This window comes from Prunus dulcis, chromosome 1 (genome assembly GCF_902201215.1).
Source record: "Prunus dulcis chromosome 1, ALMONDv2, whole genome shotgun sequence".
Classification (NCBI taxonomy): domain Eukaryota; kingdom Viridiplantae; phylum Streptophyta; class Magnoliopsida; order Rosales; family Rosaceae; genus Prunus; species Prunus dulcis.
In genome coordinates, this window is record NC_047650.1 from 27,363,194 (window position 1) to 27,385,962 (window position 22,769).

Below are 22,769 nucleotides of genomic sequence, written 5' to 3' on the forward strand. Positions count from 1 at the left end.
GGTTGGAGGCAGGGGATTATTGTGAAAACGACTCAATTGCCCCCACGCCATATATAAGGTTGGAGGCGAATGCGAAACCCTTCTTCTGGTTCTGGGTTCATGCCGCCTGCAATCTTGGCGCATGGATTCAACACTTGAAATTTGTACCTAGTAACGAGGCAATGCAAGAAACAGAGAAGCTGGAGTCTCGCGTATTCTTTTCCAGGACAAATTCGAGGACCGCTGCCAAATGGGAAGTTAAGAGTAAGCCTGTGGAGCTTTTCCATTCTCAAATCTGCTCGGGTCAAACACTTCCGGTGCACCGAAATTCTCGGGGTTTTTGTTTGTGGTGCTTGCGGACCAATACACCTTCTACCCTTGTGGAATTGCATAGCCTTCATAGGTGAAGTCAGTAATGACCTCTCTGAATGTTCCTTGAAGAGGTGGTACCAGCCTCATCACTTCAAGTGCCACGCTCCATGAATATTTCATCTTCTTTATGTCATCCCAATTAAGTGTCTCCCCATATTCTTTTGACCTTGCAATCTCCAATTGTTCTGCAGGGTTAATTCCAAATCTTTAGTAATTAATGAATTAATTTAAGTTATCAATAAGGAGACTTTACTTAATAAAATATAAATACCTGTTTGGACTTTGTCACAAATGTCAGGTCCTTCACCAAGATATTTGACAAGGAAACTTGTAGCCATGGAAGGCGAGTGAAATCCACCCATCATCAAGCCCATAACTTTATCAGTAACTTCATTCTCTGGCATGAACCCCCCAGTGGGATCCGGATTAAACAGCAAATGAGACATGATGTCATTTATTTTGATCTCATTGGCACCACTGGACATAGCTGCTTTCTTCTCCTTAATCAGCAGCATAACCTCCTTCCTCATCGCATTCGCGGCTTTCATTGCCCGATAAAACGCGGTTCCTGCAACATTCAGAGGAGTAGTATGCGGCCCTGAAGTGATGACATTGGTCAATCTGGTAAGCTTTGCACTGCGCTCTTGTTTGTCTTGGAGTCCAGTAAAGAAGCGAGATGATAGAGTCATCACAAGTAGCTGAGCCAGGTGATACACCTCAACTCTGCTTTTGCCGTCCCAGTGAAGCTTCAAATGTTCCTGAACCATACAATCCATACTCACTGCGTTTCGAACCACAGCTTCAGTTTTGAGAAAACCCGGTGAAGTTCTGATATGAACAGCTTCTGCTCGTGATGTGGGAGCCGAAGCAACTTTTTGATAGGAAGAGCTTCTGCATGGACTGTGGTTTCCATGACAGAAACAGCTTTTCCTCTTTGGAAGAGATGAATTTGTGACCGGCATTGCCACAAGACACCACAGTTGGCTCCCCCAATATGTTGGTTTTGAAGAGTTTCGGAGGGTGCTTTTACATTCTGTACCCTACAAACTTTTCCTGCGTCTGGTTAAGGAAGGCAAAGGTTTCACCGATAATTGGCCATCCAAAACTTCCTGGAGGAAGATTGGCTTTGGAAGAAGCATTGGATAATTTGAACTTGAAAGCATGAAAAATGAGAGCCACGATGAATAACGTGGGAACGATTATAGATAAAGGAAGGAGGATATTCTCCATGGTTGATGTGATTATAACTCGAGATCAAGTTTATCCAGTAGCAAATTAAACCTAAACAAATATATTAATCATGCAGAGATGAGAGAGATGCATTGCAAGGCTTGTCAACTTGTCAAGCTTACTTCTTTCGATATACAATCGCAAACCTTAGATGAGTCCCTCACTACAGAATTCTACATGAGCACTTTTAGTTTTGATTTGGATTGCAGTGTTTGTTTCTATATTTGGGCTTCAGTTTTTGGGCCTAGACTTAAGTGCCCGTTTGTCCTTTGGGCCTATCTTGTTTCTTCTGCCTAAACAAACAAAAAAACATTTTTCTGGTTCGATTATTGTTGGTATAATGCCCGTGGGCCGTGCCAGAGAGCAAAAATCTTAAGCCACACAAGGTGAACTCATTTATTTCTAAAAACACCCAATAACATCAAATCTTAGGCATTGCCATTCCCATTGCGCTTGAGAATTACAAGCAGCACCTGAAGTGTCGGCATATCTGTGTCCAGAAGAAGAACTGAAGGCTTTGCGGCTTTGATGAAGCACTGCTCAAACAGTTCCTCAGTGACATTACTTCCAAAATGTTTCCCAATGATTCCCTCAAACACAGCCTTTATGCCTGAAATATACTGTTTAGGCTCAGTCTTCATCTTTGGGTGGCTTATTGCCTCCATTTTCTCTATCCTAAACTCTCTGTTTCTCTCTATGATCCTAAACTCTCTGTTTCTCTCTATGATTGCCTTCAACTCTTCAAGTGATGGAAAATATACAGGCAAGTTGAAACAGTCCACTTTCTCCTTGCTCACCAATCCCTGCATGCAGAACACGGCCACCAATTAGAAATTAAATATTTCAAAATACAAATACATCTTTTGTGTCTTTATGAAAATGACAATGAACGCAAATGTTGGTTTGGTCAGTTCATCTTGGCAATGAGTCCACGCCCTCTTAGACCTAAGTTCGAATTTCTTCTCTCTAAATTAAATTAATTTAGAGTAATTAAACCATCACTTGTATTAAAAAAAGAAAATGACAATGAACTGATTAATTACCATGTTGGCCATGCCCATCAGGGTTGATCCCAAAAGTTCAAACTCCAAAGCACTACTGGTTTCAGAGAACAAAATTCCAACAGGCAGACCTGGTATAACTAGTGCCATCAGCCCTCCACCCACAAGTTCATTTGCTCTTGCTTGCAAAAACAACCCCATATCATTAGCAAATTGACAAGAATAAGCCTCTGTAACTTCTCTGCTGCTGTAGAGAATCTTCCCTGCATTCCATGCAGAGGAGGTTCTTTCGGCGACCGGTTTCGGCACTTGTGAAAGCCAATTGAGTGCACAAGATGAGTGTACAAAATGAAGGGAAGCCTTGGGAAACAAGGGACCGTGAAAAGAACCAGGCACCCCAGCTGCAAAGTAGGGTCTTTGGCTTTGGGGTGGGAGTGATTTAAACAGAGTGTTGAAATCATTGGAGACTAGATCACTGAAGAACACCTGAAATTCTGGGAATGTTTGGGAATTTTGTGACCCTAATTTGGGTTGAACAGCTTCTAGTATGGTCTGCACTGCAAGAAATGTATTGGGTCCAGTAGCACAGCCTAAGTCTGCAATACGAAATGTGTTTAAAGAATCGGAAGCAATTAGTTGTTTGATGTCAAGCTTCTCAGCTATTTCCTCTTTGATCATTTCTTGAGCAGCTTCCAAAGCTCCTCTCTGTTGTAAAAACCAGGACATTGATTAACATCTTGAAAAATAAAATAAAATAAAATAAAAGAAAAGGAAAAAAACCTGATAGGAGGAGTTCTGGGTGTAGCTTTGTGGTCCAGTTCCTTCATTCACTGCATCCATCTCTCTCTAGCTCTCTACAGTATGACTATGGTTATGGTGATGGGGATCTGTTATGTGGTAGCAGTAGATATTGAATCTCTTTCTTATAACTTTTTTAGTTTATACTTTCAGACTTCTTCCTTACACATACCGAGTGCTTTTGAAAACATCCAAAACTTTGTGTTTATTTAGAACTTGAAACTAACGCACTTATCATCATAAAGGACACCTGGAACGCATGTGAGGTCGACCATGCCATGCGGTCCATCCAACTGCTAGCCAATCAGTGAAGAAAGATAAATGTAATTGAAGAAAGAAGCCAAGGTTTTATTTTCTCACTCATCTCATTTTTAAAATTTTAAATACAAATTTATCTTTTTATAAAATAACTTCTAATGACTCAGAAAAAAAAAACCTCAAATTTTCCTGCATTTCTCAGACATGTCGGCTTTTAATTATTTTTTATATTTTATATTTCTAAACTGGGGTTAGCAGTGTCGTTATCTTTTTGTCTCTCTCTTCCCCTTTCCTCGCTCTCATCTTCTCATCACAAACAAACACCAAAGACATGATTCTTTCTTCCTTTAAACTTTCTGGGTTTCTGGGTTGCTTGCTCCTCTGTCTATCTTTCCTTTAACACACCTCCCAGATCATGAAAACAAATGAAAATTTCAAGAATTTCAAGGAACATAAGAATGGGGAGTGTCGAGGGTGGGGTTTCGATGTTAAAGTTTTAATTTTCCATTGCAGGTGCGATGAGTTCTTGTCAATGCTCACAAGAATTGGGTTAAACTCTGAATTTGGTCCTTTTCTTTTTCTATGTGCAAGTGTTGCAATTAATTGGAAACAATACCAATATATTGTCTCCAATTGCAGCCTACACATATGGATCATATCATGATGGGATTTGAGAATTCCAAACAAGTTTTAAATTGGAGAATTGGAGCCTTTGATTGGGATGGTGGAACAACATTGAGGTTTGTTGTTGTGAAATTATTGTAAGCGCACAATTTGCACAAGTAATATAGAGATAAGTGAAGTGTAGTTCCTACGAAGAGTGTAATTTCCTTTTAAGTACCAATTATGATTCATTCATAAATTTATTTGAACAATTGATTATGAAAATGATTGATTTCTTAAACTAAATTAAAACAAATATGAAAAATAGCAATTTAATTAACAGTGGAAAATCAAGTTGATTAGATACTAGAGCATCTGATTTCACCATAACCAATTCCACTTAATTCTTATAGCCAATTAACCCTAATTACTACCCATGTTGACAGTTGGTTTCTCATAATTCATTTGATATCCGCTCTCGGACTCAACTAAAAGTATTCTTAATTAACAATCCATTCTCTCATGAGCAACGGATTTAGAAAATCAAGAACTCATTAAATTCTATGAGAACCTGCAAGAAAACTGTACGAGTCATGTTAGTCCCTCTCGGGCACTCATTCAATACATGGTATTTTTTATGAGAAGCAAACACCAAACATCTCCTCTCAGTCTCCGTTTGGATCATTAATGCATTAAGAACAGTAACAAATAATCAACATGGAATAATAATCAGAAATTAATATAACCATAAAAATTAAGTATTCAAGGTTAGGCTACATCGTAGCCCTAGTAAGGAAAATTAGTTCATGACAAAAGAAAAGAAAAACAAAATAATTGTTGTCATGAAACCAATTTGGCCGATGAGCTTGATCTTCAGATTCTCCACAGCAACGCCTTCGTAAGCTCCAAAAGCACTGCAACAGCAAACAATTGGCTCACTCTTTGATATATTTATGGGTGTAGTAAAATATGGTGAAAAGTATATGGTAGAAAAGATGGTCCCGGCTCTTAAGTTAAAGCTTTGTATTTATAAGCCAAGGAAATCCTCCAGAAATAAGGAAAGACACTATATAATTAGGAAGTAGAGGAATAATAGGAATATTGAGAAAGCCAAAACCCACTTCGATAAAAGAAAAAAGGTGCGGCTGTTATTTGGAAATAATTAACTCCAACTCAAAAAAGGAATTAGGAAATTGAGCTTGGGTAGAAAAAAATAAGAAAATAGGACTACGGTTTAAGTGGATCTTGGCAAGACTAGATAGGCCCAGGTGACATTAATTCAATTCCAGCCCATTATAATCTACAAGTTTCTCCGTAAGTCAGCGACGCTTGATAGACCATAAGCACCACAAGTAGGCAAATACATGAGATCGTTTAGGCAAGGTTTGTGTGCTTCAACAAATTCATCAAAGAATTCTTCTTCATAACCCATTGTAATACAAAGATACTAACCATTTTCCTTTATCATTGAATCAACCCAATAAATTGAATAAAAGAAGTCAATACCACCACCTCCATGTATGTATGCATTTTGCTTGCTCATCAGCAAAAATCGATAGGTTTTGACATTTGATCTCGACAGCTGCACAGCTAACAACTACATACGAATTCAGCTCCAAAAAATGATGGTAACTTTTCTAACTCAAACTCTCTGGCGTTGGTCATTGATTTGAGACCAATTGTGGGTATAAATTGACACATGCACAGATGCACTCTACGTGTTTTATGAAATGACAAAGTGAGTTCTTAAGATTTCGTTGAGTTAATAATTCTACCTATTTTGATCCCTTAAGCTTCCAAAATCATAGTTTTAGCTCCAAATCCTTGCTAGGAACGGTTGCCTATAAAATCTTCACTAAACACATTAAACTTACCAATTTCACACGAAAATAATGCAAATATAGTAGATTATATATGAAAAATAGGAATCTATCATTTGCCTTGTCATAGGTCCAGACGGTGAGTGAGGTATACTGGGCAAAGAACCACACTAGCGCAATGTCGATGAGGAAAGAGAATGAGTTCTTGGAGGTGGGAATTAGGAGAGACTAGCAAAGTGAGTTTAAGTGAAATAATAATTAAAGGGTATTTTGGGAATAATGGTGGGTGGAAAAAAAGGATTATTTTAGGAATAATGGTGGGTGGAAAGGAAGGATTGTGTTTTTTTAAATTTATATGGTGAGTGAAAAAATATGACAAGAGAGTGGAAATAGCAACACTCTTTTTTATTGAGAGGTGCGATAATATACTAAACTCACACATACTACACAAATACTAAGACTCGAACCCAAAACCCTACCTAATTATTCCAAATTACTATACTAGTGGATACTTTACAGTAGCACTCTTACACAATCACATTTTGCGATTAGATGCCCCAATAATTAATAATAAAAAATAGATGCCACCCACCTCAGCCCTGTCGGTCCTTAAACCTCAATTGTTTTATGGGTTGTAAATAATGTTTGTTTAGACAAGCATGCAACATTTTACGGGTCTTGTTCTATGTCACCTGCCTCCTTTGTCACATATCACAGTGTTAACAGCTGCTGATCAGTTCACTTGGTGGACAGGACAGTGCTTTTATTTTATTTTTATACAAGCGATATTAAAAGAGAAATCGAACATAAAACCTTGAATGCAAGAATAATTTCTTTGAACTACTCAACTTGTAAGCCCCTTAAACAGGACAAAGCATCTTAGCTTATGCTTATATTCAGATTCAAGAAACAATATCATCACAAACAAAATAAATTACTTTTACAGCAGACTAATTGCGCTTAACAAGGACATTCAAATTTGCCAAGTTCTTAATGCGAGCAAACCGAGGTGACTTGGAGAATTCTTCAAGCTTGTCCGAATATCTCTTGAAAAGTTCATCAACATTGAGGTCGGATCCGAAATGCTTGCACAGGTTGTCTTCCATTGCAGCTCTTGCATGAAAGCAGGAAACTCGAACCTCCTCAGTACTAGAAAGCTTTGCTGGGAAGCGCATTTCCTCCAGCCTCTCAATACTACAACCAAGGTTTTTGTTTTTCGTACCCAACAATATCACTCCTTCAACTTCACTGGCACTTGGAACGTAAATGGGTAGATTGAACGAGTCCACAGCAGCCTCACTTAACAAGCCCTGCAATCAATTACCAAATATACGGCCATTAACTAAAAACACAAGTAAAAGACAGAAATAGACGTAGACGTGGGTTGAACCAGTTGGCCAGGTAGTGAGCCCATCTCCTTGCACCAAGTTGGGATTGCTTGTATCAAAAAGAAAAGGACAGAAACGGGAAGATAAAAAATTATGTAGCAAATTGATATTAGTACTTAATTTGAGCCTGGCCTTTACCTCTTTGACCATATCTGCAAGTGCATCTCCCAAACACTCCAAGATATTCATGAGCGTTGACTCTGAAGGGAGGCTTGGCTCTGGCCTGCAGGGCATGAGAATGGCCAGCAACCCATCATCCGCCAGTTCTGCTGACCTTGCAGTTAAGAAAGCCTTCATGTCCCTCGCAAACTGAGCAGCATAAGCCTCTTCAACTTTACTGGATTCACTCCTCGCGTACGTAATTCTTCCCTTGTTCCAAGCCGGAGACACTTCTTTAGTGACTTCTTGGGGAACCCTAGTGAGCCATTGAACTGCAAAAGAGGAGTGCATTAAGTTCATTGAGGCCTTAGGAAATAGCCGGCCATGGAAAGAACCTGGAACTCCGGCTGCCATTTAAGTCCTGTCAATTGGGAAGGCTTTAAACAGAGTGTTGAAGTCGTTGGCAACATGATCGTTGAAGAAGACTTGGAATTCTGGCAATTGGGTTTCAAAGCCCTGAGCTTTGAACTTAAGCTTCACAGCTTCTATGAGGGTCCGGACGGACACAAGCAAAGGTGTTGGGTCCAACTGAACATCCAAGGTCTCTGCAATTTTAAATACTGGTGTGATAGTGGTGGCATTGGAATTTTTATGAATTGTGAGCTTTTCTCGGATGCTATTTCTCAACAAGACCTTTGCTTCATCAAACCACTCTCCCTACCATCAAAGTCAGTTATATATTTTCATCATCACAAATTCATACTTCATCTCGACTTTTCAAGGGATAAAAAACAATATATGAGTCTCTTGGAATATAAACAGTTAGCTAGCCTGGTTTTAGTGGGAGAGACATATATAAACCTGGTACTTGGAATTAGGGGTGGGCACTCAAACCGGCAAACCGGAAATTCGAGCCGAACCACACCGAACCAAACCGGAAAAAAACCGAGTTGACCAAAAAGTCAAAAACCGGTCAAAAACCGAACCGGACCGGTTTGGACCGGATTCGGATCCGGTTCCATGTCTTCAAAAACCGAACCGGGCCGAACCGAACCGGTGAAACTAAAAAAAAATATAATTTCAATATATATTTATATTTAATGCTATATTTTTAATTTCACTAAAAAAAACTTAATATTTATCCAAGTTCAATGTCAAAATATCTCTCTTTTCTCACTTTAATATTTATTTTTATATGAAATTGAATAATTTGTTAATTTTCAAGTAAAAAAATAATATTTCAGTTGAGAATTGTATTACAAAACAATTTAAAAAAATAATTTTTATAATCCGGTTCAAAACCGAACCGGAACCGGAACCGGACCGAAATCGGTTCAAACCGAACCGGGCAGTTTTTGAATTTTTTTTATTAAAACCGAACCGAACCAAACCGCATGAATAGTACCGGATCGGTTCTAATTTGAGGCAAAAACCGGTCCAAACCGAACCGTGCCCACCCCTACTTGGAATTCTGCTTGTAGCTGTTCAGGCCATCGCCACCATTCATTGCAACGGAGTCCGCCATGTCCTGATACTTAAGCTTGACTCTGCCTTTTCTATGTTACAAAGTCAGGTTGTTTCATTTTTATGTAGATTCTCAAATATAAAAATGGTTGGGCATCAATCATGCCAAACTGATTAAACCAGTTGATTTGGACCGTAATGGCTGGTTTGATTTGGTTTTGATCAAGAAAAAAGTCAAATGGTTTAAGCTAAACCTAATGGCTTTACAAGAATAACCATAGTCATTATCACCATGCAAAATAAAATTACTTGAGCACAACTTGAGAGAAGTCCTCCATCAAAGTTCAAACCCATGTAACCCCATCCATTGATCTCGTTTTCTTAATTCCAAGCATTTTCTTGCTAAACAAGCCACATGCAAGAGACACAGTAAAATGTAAAAGTCAAATGACATTGGCACTTTTGGACTCTTTGGAGCGCGCATAAAATTGTTCTACACCTTCGAATATCAGCCACAAAATTGATATCTCATCCAAAAATATGTTAGGATTAAAATGTCCCCAAATAGAATTGCAAAATACCCCTACCCTCTAAAATTAGAAAGTAGATGAATTGGATACGATTATTTTCTTTAATTTTCTATTTTTAATTTTCTGTGCGATGAAATTAATTTTTTTTTTAAAATTTACGGAACCGTGGCTGGAATGGCATTAAGTTGGATCTGAATTGGGATTAGTTTCACACTTCACACAGCGTGTGGGGAGATAAATCGACGGTTCAACTGTTTGATATGCTCAAATTGACAAAAATAAATAATTGAGAAACGCATTTTGTATGTAGATTCTCTTCCATGTGCAATCCAAACACGAGCAAGCTCCATCCAAATGCAAGGCCGACCGAAAAACCCATCAAAATATACTATTTTTCTATTCTCTCAACTTGGGCAACAACTTTTACCCATGTACCTTTACCTTCTTCATCCCCTAATCTATTCACAAACATTACAGCAAAAAAAATCAAGAGAAGGCAAACAAAACCTCAACAGAAGTACTCAACTCACAAAAACTTCACTCAAGACCATTATCATGGTTTGTGTTGTGCATAAATTGAGGTACGGACTGCTTGGTGAGGAGTCAGAGCCTTTCCATTTACAAGCATTTGTTCTATGAAATCCACACGAAATGATTTGAACTGGTACAACTGACAATAGCATTGGAACAAGAACAGAATGGTTATGTACGAGGGTAAATAATTAATACCGTTGTTAATGAAAATCAACAATCTTAAAATCCACAAATAAGACTGCATTCCAATTAGCATCTATTTTATTACTCAATCTTTTAATCAAACAAAAACGAAAGAATGTCCAAATTAGTTAAATTAAGCACCTTTTCTTTCCAAGAAAAATTGACATGCCGATGAAAAGGGTCCAAAATTGTCAGCTGATCTCCTTCTTTGATCTGTGAGAACAAGGTTCAATTTGACTCCTAAATCACTTAAAATGATGAAAGACAAAGCATGTTTGCTCAATACATAAAAAGGTCAGACACAAATCCATATTTGGAATGTAAAGAAAGTACCATGTACTTTCTATTTCTCATTTAATTCTTAAGCTGCTAACTCTTACCAAATCATACTGAATGCCATAAACGGACACAACGAAGCATATTTGATTTGCATCACATGCCAAATAATACCTAAAAATGAGAGAGAGAGAGAGGATAAAATGGTCAAGAACAAAGCTAAAAACCTAAAAATACAGATGCACTCAGCACCCGGCAATCTCTCACACACACACACAGCAAGTTCATATTATCAAGCACTTTAATTACACTGCATCACAGTTCTACATATTAGCAACAGAATGAAAGAGATAAATTTAGGTATTTAAGTATATATGCAAGGTGCTTCCAGAGGACTTACAGTGGAGCAACATTCTCATGCTTAATGAAGAATAACACTTTTCCTATTAGTGCTACTGCTTTGTTCAGACCCTCTGACAGAAGATCTACAGTAGCTCTTCTGTACGAGGAGTTCACTTATAGAAGATGCAAACAAGGAAAATCAGTATATCCCCACGATAAAAAAAGACAATGGGGCAGATTCAGTGAATTCACAAATCACCATAAACTACAAACATGAAAGATTAAGGAAGCATACAGTTCACAGCAGCCAGAGATGATGCTAAAGATGCAAGCCGTTTAGATCTAGCATGTCCCTGTGAAACAGAACAGAATCTATAAGAACAAGTACATGTTGTAGAATGGTGTCTTTCAAACAGTAAACTACTTAAAAAGGGAGGAAAACGCATTGAAGACCCCAAAATACAAAACTTGCAACGAGAAATGCATTACCCTTAACAAATTATCTAACTTGTCAAGAAGGTTAACAATCTTTTGAACCTCCTCCATAGCACTGAGACCAGGATCCTTTAAAGCGGCAGCTTCAAATCCAGTAAGGGCCCTTTCATAGTTTTCTAGATATTTGTTTACCTAAAATCAGAAACTCAATGTTATATTTGTTTTGAATAGAGGAACTTGTGAGTGATTACATAAATCAGAAGGAAAAATAAACTTACAGTGGCAGAGTTAAAATATAGGTCTGGATTGGACTTCATTCTTTCATCCTTTTCCTGATATGTAATATTAAAAATCAGAACATCTTCCATGCTTAAAGAAAGAAAAGGCCTAAATTGCAGCATATGGATAAATGAATAATTCCCCTAATCATGATTAGTGCAGATGACCCATTAGCGCAGATGACCCATTAACAGGAAACAGATCTCTAAGAAAGTTCTTACTTTACACACTTACAGCATTTTGGTATGCCTTCAAAGACTTCAGAAGTCTGGCGTGGTCCCAAGCTCCAGTTACAAAGAAACTTGTAAGACATGCATTTCCAAGATTATCTGTCAATAGGGTTAGACAATGTTAGGGAGAAAGAATAATCACCAATCTCAAACAATAAGCGTAGAAGCCAAACAAGGGCTTAATTTAATCACTTCAAAATATTTTTATTATGCATGTACAAGATGTTGATGTACATCAATATGCAACCCAAAGAGAAATGATATCATGTACCAGTCAAACTAAGCGAACCAAAAGGAGACTAGCAAGCATCCAAGGTAAATGGCAAAGCAAACTAAGTGTAATGTGCCATACGATATATCCAGTATAAATCTTACTCAAAGTTGAAGAATATAGAACTTTTTGAGATGGTCGAATATGAGATCTTACACCAAGAATTCCCATCCTTGACATCCAAAGTTATGGCTTCCTTGGCATGTTGAATGCTTTCATCAACAAGTTCTGCCTGATTATCAGTACCTAGAGACAGGGATGAGATTTAGATAAGCACAATGACGCACGCGCCATGAAAGACAACAGGAAAAATGAGTTGAGAAACAAAAGGTTGCCTTGAGCCATTTTCCTTTCGAGCATGGACAGTTGACAAAGTATCTGTTTGTTTGGACCCTGTACAAGACCGAAAATAAGTGGCTATCATAAAACTTACAGTAAAATGAATTGAGAGGTCACTGTGATGAAAACACAGAAATCAAATCAATGATAACCTTGCTTAGTGCAAGAGTAAAGCAGTTCTTGGCTGAATATAGATCTCCCTTCTTCCAAATGCAGTTACCTAAACATAGCCAAGCATCTGCAAGAGATGGATTCAACTTAACCTGCAGCGTTGATTAATCTATTTCAGGAAGTGAACTTCGGCTTGAGCATTACAAACATGCTGAAATACTGGAAAATACAACGCATTGTTGCTTACAGCTTTTGAGAGATGATCCTCTGCTTCTTTTCTATAGTCCGGCAAGACATCCAATATCTTTCCTCTCAGATATTCGTATTTTGCACGCTGGGCTGGAAGTTTCCTTTGCTCTGGTAAAGGACATAATGTTTGACAATTAAACTGAATGACATGCCCAAACATTACAAATATAACCAAATAACAAAGAAATTAGCGGTGCAACAATTTAAACAACCAAAGAACCAAATAAGACCAACCATAAACTAGTTTTGTCAGTATCCCAGATTTATAGGCATTATCATTGAAACGAGAAACACTTCTATTTCAACCATTGTAGCCCAAATTTGGTCCTTCAAAGTTCAGACAAGCATATCAAGGAAAAACCCATCAAAGATAAAGGCACAAATAAGCTTGAAAACACAAAAAGGACAGCTTTTCAAATGGTTTTCACAATACGTAAAATGAAATGGGCCCATGGAAGTATTACCAGGAGGAATGGAATCAAGAAGGCTGAGAGCGAGATCGGATTCGGCATTCAATTTGGCGATTTTGTCATCTGGGTTGGGCGGAAAGTAAGTGTCTCGAACTAGGTAAAGCGCTTCGGTAGCTCTGGTGGCTTTGACCAGAGCGTCGTCTTCCACTGCTTGACTGCTCATCGCTCAGGCACGCACAACAGAGCCAAGTGTGAGAACCCAAGAAGACGGGTTCGGAACGCGTCGTTTTGGCCTGCCCGAAAGATTGTAGCTTAAGATAAAATGGTGACCCAAGGGAGCGAGTGTGGAGCCTATTGTTGACTACTGTTCTCGTGGATGTGGGACAGAGAGCCCAGGTCGATGATGACTGTCTGTTTGTATCTGTTGCCTGCTGGATATTACAAACGACGTGCAATATTTACCTGTTAAACGCATGTCGTTTCCTTTGGGCCTCCTTTGTCAAACGTGCGTATCGCGAGAGAATGTGTTGCGGATAAAATGGCCGGCAAAGGCCATAGGCCTGTCTGTGGAGTTGGGCTGCACTATTAGCTTAAGTGGGCTACCCTCTAAATTAATTGAAGTTTAAGAAAATAAAGATGACTGATAAAATAAGAAAATGAGACAACAAATAGAAGTTACATCAAGAATTTAGATTTTTTTTTAAAATACAAATGATAATGTAAATTACTCTAAGTTAATCTAATTTAGACGGAGGGAACTAAAACTTGAGTATAATGGGATGGATGCATTGCCTTAGCCAACTCGCATATCCCACGTTTTCAAATTTGAGCATTTTTAGATTTAAAAAGAATCTTCTTGCTAAGTTAATGTTGAAAAATAGAGCGGATTCCCTCTTTCCTTTTTTGTTTGTTTCTAAAATCTCAACCATTTAAACAGCAGTAAATGCAACATTTTATTTGTTTTGCTAAAACAATATTGCTTTGAAAGCAGAAGGACGAAAGAAGTCCCATCTACAAAAGAATAGAAACTACAAAACCCAATCCACAGAGAGAGAGAGAGAGAGAGAGAGAGGGGCACAGTATTTGGATAATTTGTTTAGATTATATTGAAGGGACGGATCAAGCTGATCTTCTTCCATCCAAAATAGAATTTTATGAATGGAGCAACTAATGTTGTATGATGAACAAAATAAATTGGTAATTAATTAATTATAAATCAATGAGAAACGAATGTCTAACAAAAACAGCTTTCTTTTGTGGCGGCTAGCTACCTGCCTACTGATAAAGGTACCGAATAATACTGATGAAAAATGAGGCTCTTGATGCACACCACACCATGCTCGTGCATTCTGTTTCATAATTTGTCTCCACTTCTTCACCTTCATTTCTTTCTTTTTCGCCTCTTTCATGGCCTGCATAGCTTTCCCTTTCCCTTCTCTAACTCATAAGTTCTTTGTGTATATATATATAGCACATGGAGAAAGTGCAAGTGGTCTTGATCATGATGGTTAGAGTAGTTTTCTTTCTTGCATCTATATTCTTATCTGTTTCCTCGGCAAAACATTCTCCGTCCAGTGTTAACGTTGTTTCTGGGATCTTCATCTTCGGAGACTCAATCTTCGACGCCGGAAACAACCACTTCAACAAGAACAGCACCGCTCAAGCAGATTTTCCCCCCTACGGCTCAACCTTCTTCCACTACCCCACTGGCAGGTTCACTAATGGCAGAACTGTTGCTGACTTCATTTGTGAGGCCTACCTTACCTATAATTAAGCTATATTATTATTACTAATTTTTATCATCAAATATATTAATCAAGTTATTTTCTTAAATTATTTGAAAATGGTTTTATATTATTTTGTATGTATATATGTGCAGCACAATTCATGGGCATTGATCTTCAAAAACCATATCTTGAGGCACAGATTGAAGTTCTCAATGGAAGCCTTAAAGATTATCCCTCCAATGGCATTAACTTTGCCAGTGCTGGCAGTGGTGTTTTGCAGGCAACAAATAGCGATTTGGTAATAAAAATCATACTCTTTCCATGGAATTTGGAGTAATACTATCCATCAATATCTAATAAAGTAGTGTTTTGATTCACAATTTTGACAACATAAACATCTTAAGTAATCACGCCTATATATATGTGGATGCTAGGGCGTGACCTCACTCCAGGAACAATTACGACAATTCCAAACACTGGTGGAGCAAAACCAGGTTAACAAAACCCTAGTCCAAAACTCAATCTTCTTGTTCGAGTCTGGTTCCAACGACATCTTCAGCTACTTCATCCCAATTGACCCTCCAAAACTTGACCCCGACGCCTATGTGCAAGCCATGCTAACGCAAGTCTCAAAATTCTTGGACCAAATTTACAAACTGGGCGCTCGCCGAGTCTCCGTATTTTCACTGGGACCTGTTGGGTGTGTCCCAGCCAGGGCCCTCTTGCCAGGCACACCCATAGATCGATGTTACGGGAAGATGAATGCTATGGTCAACAAATTCAACAAGGGTCTAGAAAGCTTGGTCAACGATATGCCTTCTAAGCACCGCGGTGTGCTCAGTGTTTATGGTGCAGTCTATGACATTGTTCAACACTTTCGAGCCACTCCTACACGTTATCGTATGGAATGTTCTTTAAATCAATTAGTCACTCTGTATACTAAACTAAGACGACATTGATTAATTAACATAATCACTCTGTATACTAAACTAAGACGACATTGATTAATTAACATCCTAATGACATTGATTAATTAACATCCTAATTATGATTATATGTGTAGGGTTTTCGGACGTATCGAGTGCATGTTGCGGGGAAGGTACTCTAGGGGGAATGATACAGTGCGGCAAGGAGGGCTACGGGCTTTGTCCAAATCCCAATGAGTTTTTGTTCTGGGATTATTTCCATCCGTCGGAGCGTGCTTACAAGCTCATATCCAAGGCCTTGTGGGCTGGCAAGAAATCTCGAATTAGACCTCTTAATTTGAAGACTCTAGTCAACATTAGCCTCCCTCATGTTTGACCAAAACATTTGATGAGTAAAATGACATGTTATTGTTGGGAGTTTTTTTATATAGTCGGAATCATTTTACACCTCTAAATACATCCAATATTAAGATTGTATACGAAATAAGAGAATAATCTCACGTCTTATATCAAAGAAAATAACAAGAGCAATATCCATTTTTTATTGTATTTATTACTTTTGTTTTTGTAAAATATATTCTTAAATTCTTTTGGCCTAGCCCATAGCAACATGACAACAATCAAATTTAAAGATAAATTTGATGTGGACATGCTACCAATTTAAAGTATGTACTGGCTAGCTAGGGCACCACATATTTTGTTGGTTAAATATCGTTAACTCATTGAATATAAATATATTCCAATGCAACTCCAACATAAATGAGTAAATTGAGGAAAAAAAACTCTCTCTGAGTGGGCGCGGCTTAATTATTGTTTGGGATAGGATTAGGATAGGCTGTCCGATGTCGATAAAGAAACAATGACACCTTGCATTCTTTGTTTCGTTAACTTATATGTGGTCTTCATCTGCAGTCCTATATACTGTGCGATCCCATCCAACATAGATACATCATTCATCACAAAGACACATTCTCAACTGTTAGGCATGGCTTGTGTGAAAGCCCACCGACAAACAATACGAAATGGCAGACATTCCAACCTAATTTGTTCCTGTATAAACTACTATGTATTTCAAGTTTTAAGTTTACGTTTCAGTTTTTATAATCAAACCCAAGAGATTATGGTGGAGTGAAAATTAGTCTACCAAACTCCAAACTCTTGAACTATCTAAACTGTTAAATTGTCAAATTTAAAATGGTCAACGCCACAAAATCCTGAAGATTATGGAATAATAATCACTTAATTGGAACCAAAAGACACCAATTTAAAAATAAAAGAATAAAAAATTTCATCCATGGTTGAAAATCATCAGCAAGAAGTAAACTTGAACAGTGGGATGAAGAAATTAAAGCGCAAGTTCTTCAATCAGAAAAAATAAACTGCAAAGGACAAGGGTAGGCAAACCATTAAACCCTCATGTTTCCTATGATTAAGGTGTACTTTTGGTGCGTGTGGACACCTCCAGTTGGATTTGGCCCAAAGTAAACCCATGAAAAGACATTATTAAATAATTAATTAAATGAATTGCTAGAAAATTTCCAAGCTTCTAGTAAACAATTGAGGGCAGTGAGTCAGTCACCACCAACAGCTGGAAACTCTCAAAGTGTGGAAGGTAATTTTTGGGCCCCACACGCATTCACAGCGAAAATTCGCATGACAAGGAGGAAGAGGCACGAGGCATCAAAAGTTTGAAACACATGCTCCTTCGCCTCCTTTTCCCAGACGCGCATTTTTCTTTCCTCTTTTTAATTTTCAATTTTGAACCTTTTTGGTAAAATACCAAACAAGTTACACCCACAGCACACACAAACTTCCACAACTCCTATTTTTAAAAGCACATGATTTTATTTTTATTTTTATTAATTTTATAATATGAAATATTCCGACTTTGATTGACCCCCTCTTTCCCTATATATACCCCGCTCCCAACGTTTTTCCTCCCAAACCAACCAAACCAACCTTCTAACCAATTTTAATTCGTCACAAGTCTAGAATGGGAAACTACATCTCATGCACTTTGGCCACGCCTCTGATCAAGAGCTCCAAATCAGCAAGAGTGATCTTCCCAAACAGCGCCGTTCGACAGTTCCGGGAACCGATCAAAGCGGCGGAGCTCATGCTCGAGTGTCCAGGCACCTTCTTAGCAAACTCACAGTCTCTCCACATAGGCCGCAGATTCTCCGCTCTCGGCGCCGACGAGGAGTTGGAGTTTGGCAATGTTTACCTCATGTTCCCGATGAGGAGGCTCAGCTCTTTAGTCACGGCCGCAGACATGGCAGTGTTCTTCATGGCGGCCAACTCAGCGGCCAAGCGCATATCCGGCGGCAAGGTCAGAATCTTGCCCGAAAACGGCCGCGAAGGAGGAGAAATGGTAGGAGCGGAGAGCGGGGAAGAAAGTCATGATGATCAAGATCAAGATGGTAAAGGTGATCGAGGTCCACTGAGGTTGAGTTTGGATGGAGTTGAGGGGTTGCAGGTGGCAGAGTTTCAGTATAGGTTAGCTGCCTGTAGGTCAAGGAAGCCTGTATTGGAAACCATCAAAGAAGAGCCGATTTCTTCAAGATAATTATGATTTTTCTTCTTCTTTTTTCCTTTTTTTAAAATTAGATCAGGGAATTAATATCTCATTAATTTGGCTTGTAACTGTAATGGTGGTGGTAGCTCTGAGGTTATTTTTTTCAAAGAGAAGGGTGAACGGGAGAGATAGATTTGGTGTAATTTGGGGGAAATGGAATGTAGTTAATATGTTACTTTGGTTGGTGGATAATTAATCACCGATTTACTATAATTACTATTGTAAAGATTTACACGTGTTTGGTGGAGAAAATAAAAGTCAGATCGTAGATGGATTGCTTTCATTTCACATTATAGTTTTTACTTTAGTCAACAAAATATCAAATCCAGATCGTGATTAAAGTAGCAGATTAACAAGATAACTATGCCAGTTTATTATAAAAAATGAGGTAAAGAAGACTGGTGCTATTCCACTCGTCTCTCATCCACCACCTTATCCCTTTTAAAAAAAATTTAGTTGCAACTTAAGCTTGTCAATGTTGTGATTATGAGTTTTGTTAACATATGTTTTGTCCTTATGTTTCATCCAAAATGGTGTGTTGTTCCACGAGATCATCATAGTAGCAGCCCCGTTACAAAAACTGAAGTGTTTTTGCTGGCAACTTAGGTTACCTATTTCTTTTCGATTAAAGGAAGTTATAGAAAAGTTATTTTCAAGAATAATTATTTATAAATCCTTTTAGTTTTTCAGAGTTGAAAAAGTTTTACCCATATGTCATATTATTATTGAGATGACTCCATTTATAGTATGCGTCCTTTGTGCTCTTTATTATCATTGATCTAATAAAATTCTATCACATTTTTATCCCAAATAATAATAAAAAGTTAAGCTGTTCCTTTTAGAGAGCTGCTCAACTTAAAAATAGCAGTTAGTTTCTGACTAGAGCATTTAAGCGAACATAGTTATATTACAGATAAACCGGTTTACAGAAGGAATATCGTGTGCACGAGTTGTCCGATATGCATTGTACACACAAGCCTGACATTCAATTTATTGAATTTGACACAGATTTACATATAGCGTTAGTCTAACGCACATACGATACAAGTTACAACATCCATGTTGGCGAGAAACAGCTAAACCTAATTCTCACGCCTCCGAGTATGGGCCCTAGAGCTTTTACACAACTACATAAAGGTTGTCAAGTATCTTTGACATATTAACCAACGGACCAGCAGCAGATTGCGCTCAAATGTCCATGCCATCAAAAATTTCTCCATCTTCCTCATAGCACAGCCCATCAGCCACCAAGTTACTGCCAAAAACGACGAGTAAAACATAAAATCCGTTTGCCAATTGGTAATTTTTGGGAACATTGTTAAATTTTAATATGACTGTGACCCACCTTTCACAACTGAGACGGAAACTCACAACACGTTTAAGTTTTCTATTATAGAAAAAGAAGTTGAATGACCATCTGAAGGAAACAAACGAAGCACGATGTCAACGAAACATACACGAGTAAGAGGTTAGAGTGATGATGATACATCAACATCATGATCTGTGCAGCATGTGTAAATTTCTCAAGCAACCAAAAGGATAACTCACACAGCTCCTCTCTCAAGAAACGGATCAGCGTCAGAGTCGGGAACGTAACTGTAAACTTCACATTCTGCTAATCTAACGACCTGCAGTACAATGCATCAGACAATTGCTTGGAACAGTTTGCATTCCAACTTCTTTTGAAAATATGCTTACCTCATCCAAAGCCTTGTACAAAGCTTCCAGCAAGGAACTGCCCTCATTGGTCTCTGTCCATTCCTGAATTCAATGGTCCCAAGAAACCAGAGAAAATGATCAACAAAGTCTTCGGCATAACAAAGCCTTCAGTATTCTATAAAAACTAAATGTCATGACAAATGACAATGCACAAGACTCGGCATCTAGTCACCAATAGAACCGAAAGAGAGAGAAATTAGAAACCAACTCTTCAGTTAATGCAACAAACAATGAAATACTGTGCATTCATGAAATGTCCGAAACAAGTCAAGGTATCAAAGAGTATCAACACAAGTTATTATCAAGTAGGAACCAATCGACACATCTGTCAGACAAAGTTACATTTGTGCAAAAAGAGAAAATGCAAGTAGGTGACATGGTATTCTATCATTCATTACTAAACAACAAAGTAAGCACAATTGTTAGCACAGCAATACCTTTGATGCTTCAAACATATAGGTATCAAACATTTGCTTAAAACTGTCCCAGCTTTCCTCTGTGAAGAACTGGTGAGCATTTACTGCACTGGAAAACGGCAAAGATGTAGGCAATACCACAATACAAAGATACTATTTTCTTAAATCCACGTAAATGCATCAGAGTTCAATACGATCCATAGTGATAAGGTGCAGAATCAAAAACAAAATCCACCACATAAATGTTCAACATTTGAGACTTGGGAAATGGAGAGACTTGAACTCTCAGCTCCATGTAGAGCGACAGTTCAAACTGTCTGTCAAACCTCTTGACAACACTCCCAATGCAAACAGAAGAGGATTATAAAGTGGGTTGCCACGTCGCCCAATAAGCTGACAGTGGCATTACCCATAATCCTCTTGTTCAGGCCTCCATGAAACACAAGATGTTTAATACAGTACAAGATACAGGGATACCTGAAGTCATAGTCCGGATACAAGTGATAGAGTGTCAAAACCAGGTAAATCAATGTCTTCCGGCTGGAATGAACATAAAGTATTAAAAATTAAACACCCATGAGAAACAACCTGCAACTTTCCAGATCTATCTAGTTAACATTGGTCACCTGGATCTGGTCAGCAGGAATTCAGCAGGTGAGGAAGAGTCAGTGTCCGAAGATTTCCCAAGATAATCAAGAATCTGATATTTAAACATAAAAATAATAAAGATCAAGATGTCTTACAAGAAAACCTTCGGTTGTTGTTTAGAAACAGATGTGCAGAAAACAAGGATCACGTAATGATATACACAAACATACAGATGATACATATACATATTATCCATGTCTCTGTATTTGGAGCAAAAACTGAGAGGAAAGGAAACACAAAATAACAAATGTATAGAGAATGATAATAAAGGAAAAATAAAACATATAATATTGTTATATGTAACCTGATCTTACCTCATTCTCCAAACTGAGAGACAATTTCTTATCCGATCCCGTGTGTTTACCTAGTAATTAAAACATAACAGAAACTAAATCCTTCTGCAACAATCCACAAACACATTTTCAGAAAAAAGAAAAAAAGAAACCGAATAATTTTGTACTTACAAGAGTAAGCTTCAAGACAACCATTAATGGTTCGCCCTCCGAGATTCAAATGACTAAAGAAATCATTTAATCTGCAAACGTAAAGCCCAAAACGTTATTATATTCACAAAAACGCAGAGAATAAATGGGTCTAAATTAAGCGGGGGTTACAGTAAATCTACCGTTCCAACGGGGTGTATTCCAAGAACTTCATACTCAGTTAATGTCGAAGGCACCCTATGATTACAGAAAATTGGAGATCCTGTAAAATAAACAAATACAACAATCACATACGAAGAACTCACAGCACATACAAGCAGCCATCCAAATACGAAAATGAAAACAACAAGGAAAAAAAAAGCATACTTAAGCACAGAAACTACAAGCAAGCATTTACTGAGAATTGGATAAAACTATAAATACCACAAATAAGCGAAAAAAGTAGATTAAGAGGAGCAAAATGACGAACCGGAAGCACCTTAGAGGAAATTACCAGAATTAGGGGAAGGTCCCAAATTGGCCGATTTAGGGTTGGGTCAGAACGGGATCCAGAGGTTTCAGACAGCCCTAAAATTCGAATATTCCCAAATTTGAAAGAGAGCTCTCAAAGTCAAGCCTACCACAATATCAACGTGTGGGTCAATTATTGGACAAGGGTGTTTATCGTTTGGATATTGACCACAAAAGAAGGCCCGGCCCATTTGGCCATCTCGTCAACTAGGCCAATGGCCTTGACCGTCCATGTTACAAATTTTTTTGGGACCCAAAAGGCCTATATGTTACAAATGAAACCTTTCCAAGCTCCAAGGACTTCATTTTTTTTGGTTCTTATGGTTTTGATTGGAGCAAAAGCTTCCAAATAGTTTTTTTTTAATTTTTTTTATAGGAACTTCCAAATAGGTTGGCTTCCGACGAACTAACACCATCACCAACTTTGTTAGAAAATGTAACAAGTAAAATATGATAATATAATATTGAAATATAATTAGAAAAAAAAATTCATTAAGATTGATCTAGTATTTACTATTTCGGCCAATGCCAAATTTCGACTCTCATTCTCATTTGTATCAAATAAAGAAATGAAATGGTCGTAACGACTGAATAAAAAGACAAA

At 37.9% G+C, this 22,769-nt stretch overlaps 5 protein-coding genes and 2 pseudogenes across 9 annotated transcripts; 2 read left to right on the forward strand and 5 right to left on the reverse strand.

The window, feature by feature from the left end:
* Positions 1–32: 32 nt before the first annotated feature.
* LOC117617557 lies at positions 33–1,581 on the reverse strand (annotated as a pseudogene).
* A 428-nt stretch (positions 1,582–2,009) lies between these two features.
* LOC117617563 (loganic acid O-methyltransferase-like) lies at positions 2,010–3,518 on the reverse strand. Its single transcript, XM_034346996.1, has 3 exons — positions 3,363–3,518; positions 2,625–3,287; positions 2,010–2,384 (listed from the first exon to the last, which is right to left on the reverse strand). The coding sequence occupies exons 1-3, from the start codon at positions 3,420–3,422 to the stop codon at positions 2,010–2,012; spliced, it is 1,098 nt and encodes a 365-aa protein (XP_034202887.1). The 5' UTR covers positions 3,423–3,518.
* A 3,493-nt stretch (positions 3,519–7,011) lies between these two features.
* On the reverse strand, positions 7,012–9,073 carry LOC117617572 (annotated as a pseudogene).
* A 752-nt stretch (positions 9,074–9,825) lies between these two features.
* Positions 9,826–13,581, reverse strand: LOC117637167 (tetratricopeptide repeat protein 5-like). 3 transcript variants are annotated; one of them, XM_034371993.1, is made up of 13 exons: positions 13,256–13,581; positions 12,790–12,899; positions 12,584–12,694; positions 12,428–12,485; positions 12,249–12,338; positions 11,826–11,920; positions 11,591–11,644; positions 11,367–11,504; positions 11,173–11,230; positions 10,936–11,050; positions 10,640–10,709; positions 10,401–10,472; positions 9,826–10,212 (listed from the first exon to the last, which is right to left on the reverse strand). In XM_034371993.1, exons 1-13 carry the CDS (start codon positions 13,422–13,424, stop codon positions 10,096–10,098), a joined length of 1,257 nt encoding a protein of 418 aa, XP_034227884.1. In that variant the 5' UTR covers positions 13,425–13,581; the 3' UTR covers positions 9,826–10,095. The 3 variants fall into 3 exon arrangements, 2 of the variants coding, with proteins under 2 accessions (XP_034227884.1, XP_034227890.1); XR_004587161.1 differs by lacking the exon at positions 10,640–10,709 and having other exon boundaries at positions 10,099–10,212; positions 13,256–13,567; XM_034371999.1 differs by lacking the exons at positions 10,640–10,709; positions 10,936–11,050 and having other exon boundaries at positions 13,256–13,567.
* Positions 13,582–14,662: 1,081 nt separating this feature from the next.
* LOC117616034 (GDSL esterase/lipase 6) lies at positions 14,663–16,342 on the forward strand. The gene is made up of 4 exons (XM_034345230.1): positions 14,663–14,949; positions 15,081–15,226; positions 15,363–15,828; positions 15,992–16,342. The coding sequence occupies exons 1-4, from the start codon at positions 14,676–14,678 to the stop codon at positions 16,228–16,230; spliced, it is 1,125 nt and encodes a 374-aa protein (XP_034201121.1). The 5' UTR covers positions 14,663–14,675; the 3' UTR covers positions 16,231–16,342.
* A 1,440-nt stretch (positions 16,343–17,782) lies between these two features.
* On the forward strand, positions 17,783–18,717 carry LOC117613478. Its single transcript, XM_034342088.1, has one exon. The coding sequence runs from the start codon at positions 17,848–17,850 to the stop codon at positions 18,418–18,420; it is 573 nt and encodes a 190-aa protein (XP_034197979.1). The 5' UTR covers positions 17,783–17,847; the 3' UTR covers positions 18,421–18,717.
* A 594-nt stretch (positions 18,718–19,311) lies between these two features.
* LOC117625379 (repressor of RNA polymerase III transcription MAF1 homolog) lies at positions 19,312–22,281 on the reverse strand. 3 transcript variants are annotated; one of them, XM_034356946.1, is made up of 11 exons: positions 22,149–22,281; positions 21,838–21,917; positions 21,677–21,747; positions 21,527–21,576; positions 21,191–21,264; positions 21,042–21,104; positions 20,586–20,673; positions 20,128–20,190; positions 19,978–20,057; positions 19,775–19,846; positions 19,312–19,684 (listed from the first exon to the last, which is right to left on the reverse strand). In XM_034356946.1, exons 2-11 carry the CDS (start codon positions 21,867–21,869, stop codon positions 19,618–19,620), a joined length of 660 nt encoding a protein of 219 aa, XP_034212837.1. In that variant the 5' UTR covers positions 21,870–21,917; positions 22,149–22,281; the 3' UTR covers positions 19,312–19,617. The 3 variants fall into 3 exon arrangements, with proteins under 3 accessions (XP_034212837.1, XP_034212838.1, XP_034212842.1); XM_034356947.1 differs by having other exon boundaries at positions 22,125–22,269; XM_034356951.1 differs by lacking the exon at positions 22,149–22,281 and adding an exon at positions 22,022–22,044.
* Positions 22,282–22,769: the final 488 nt, after the last annotated feature.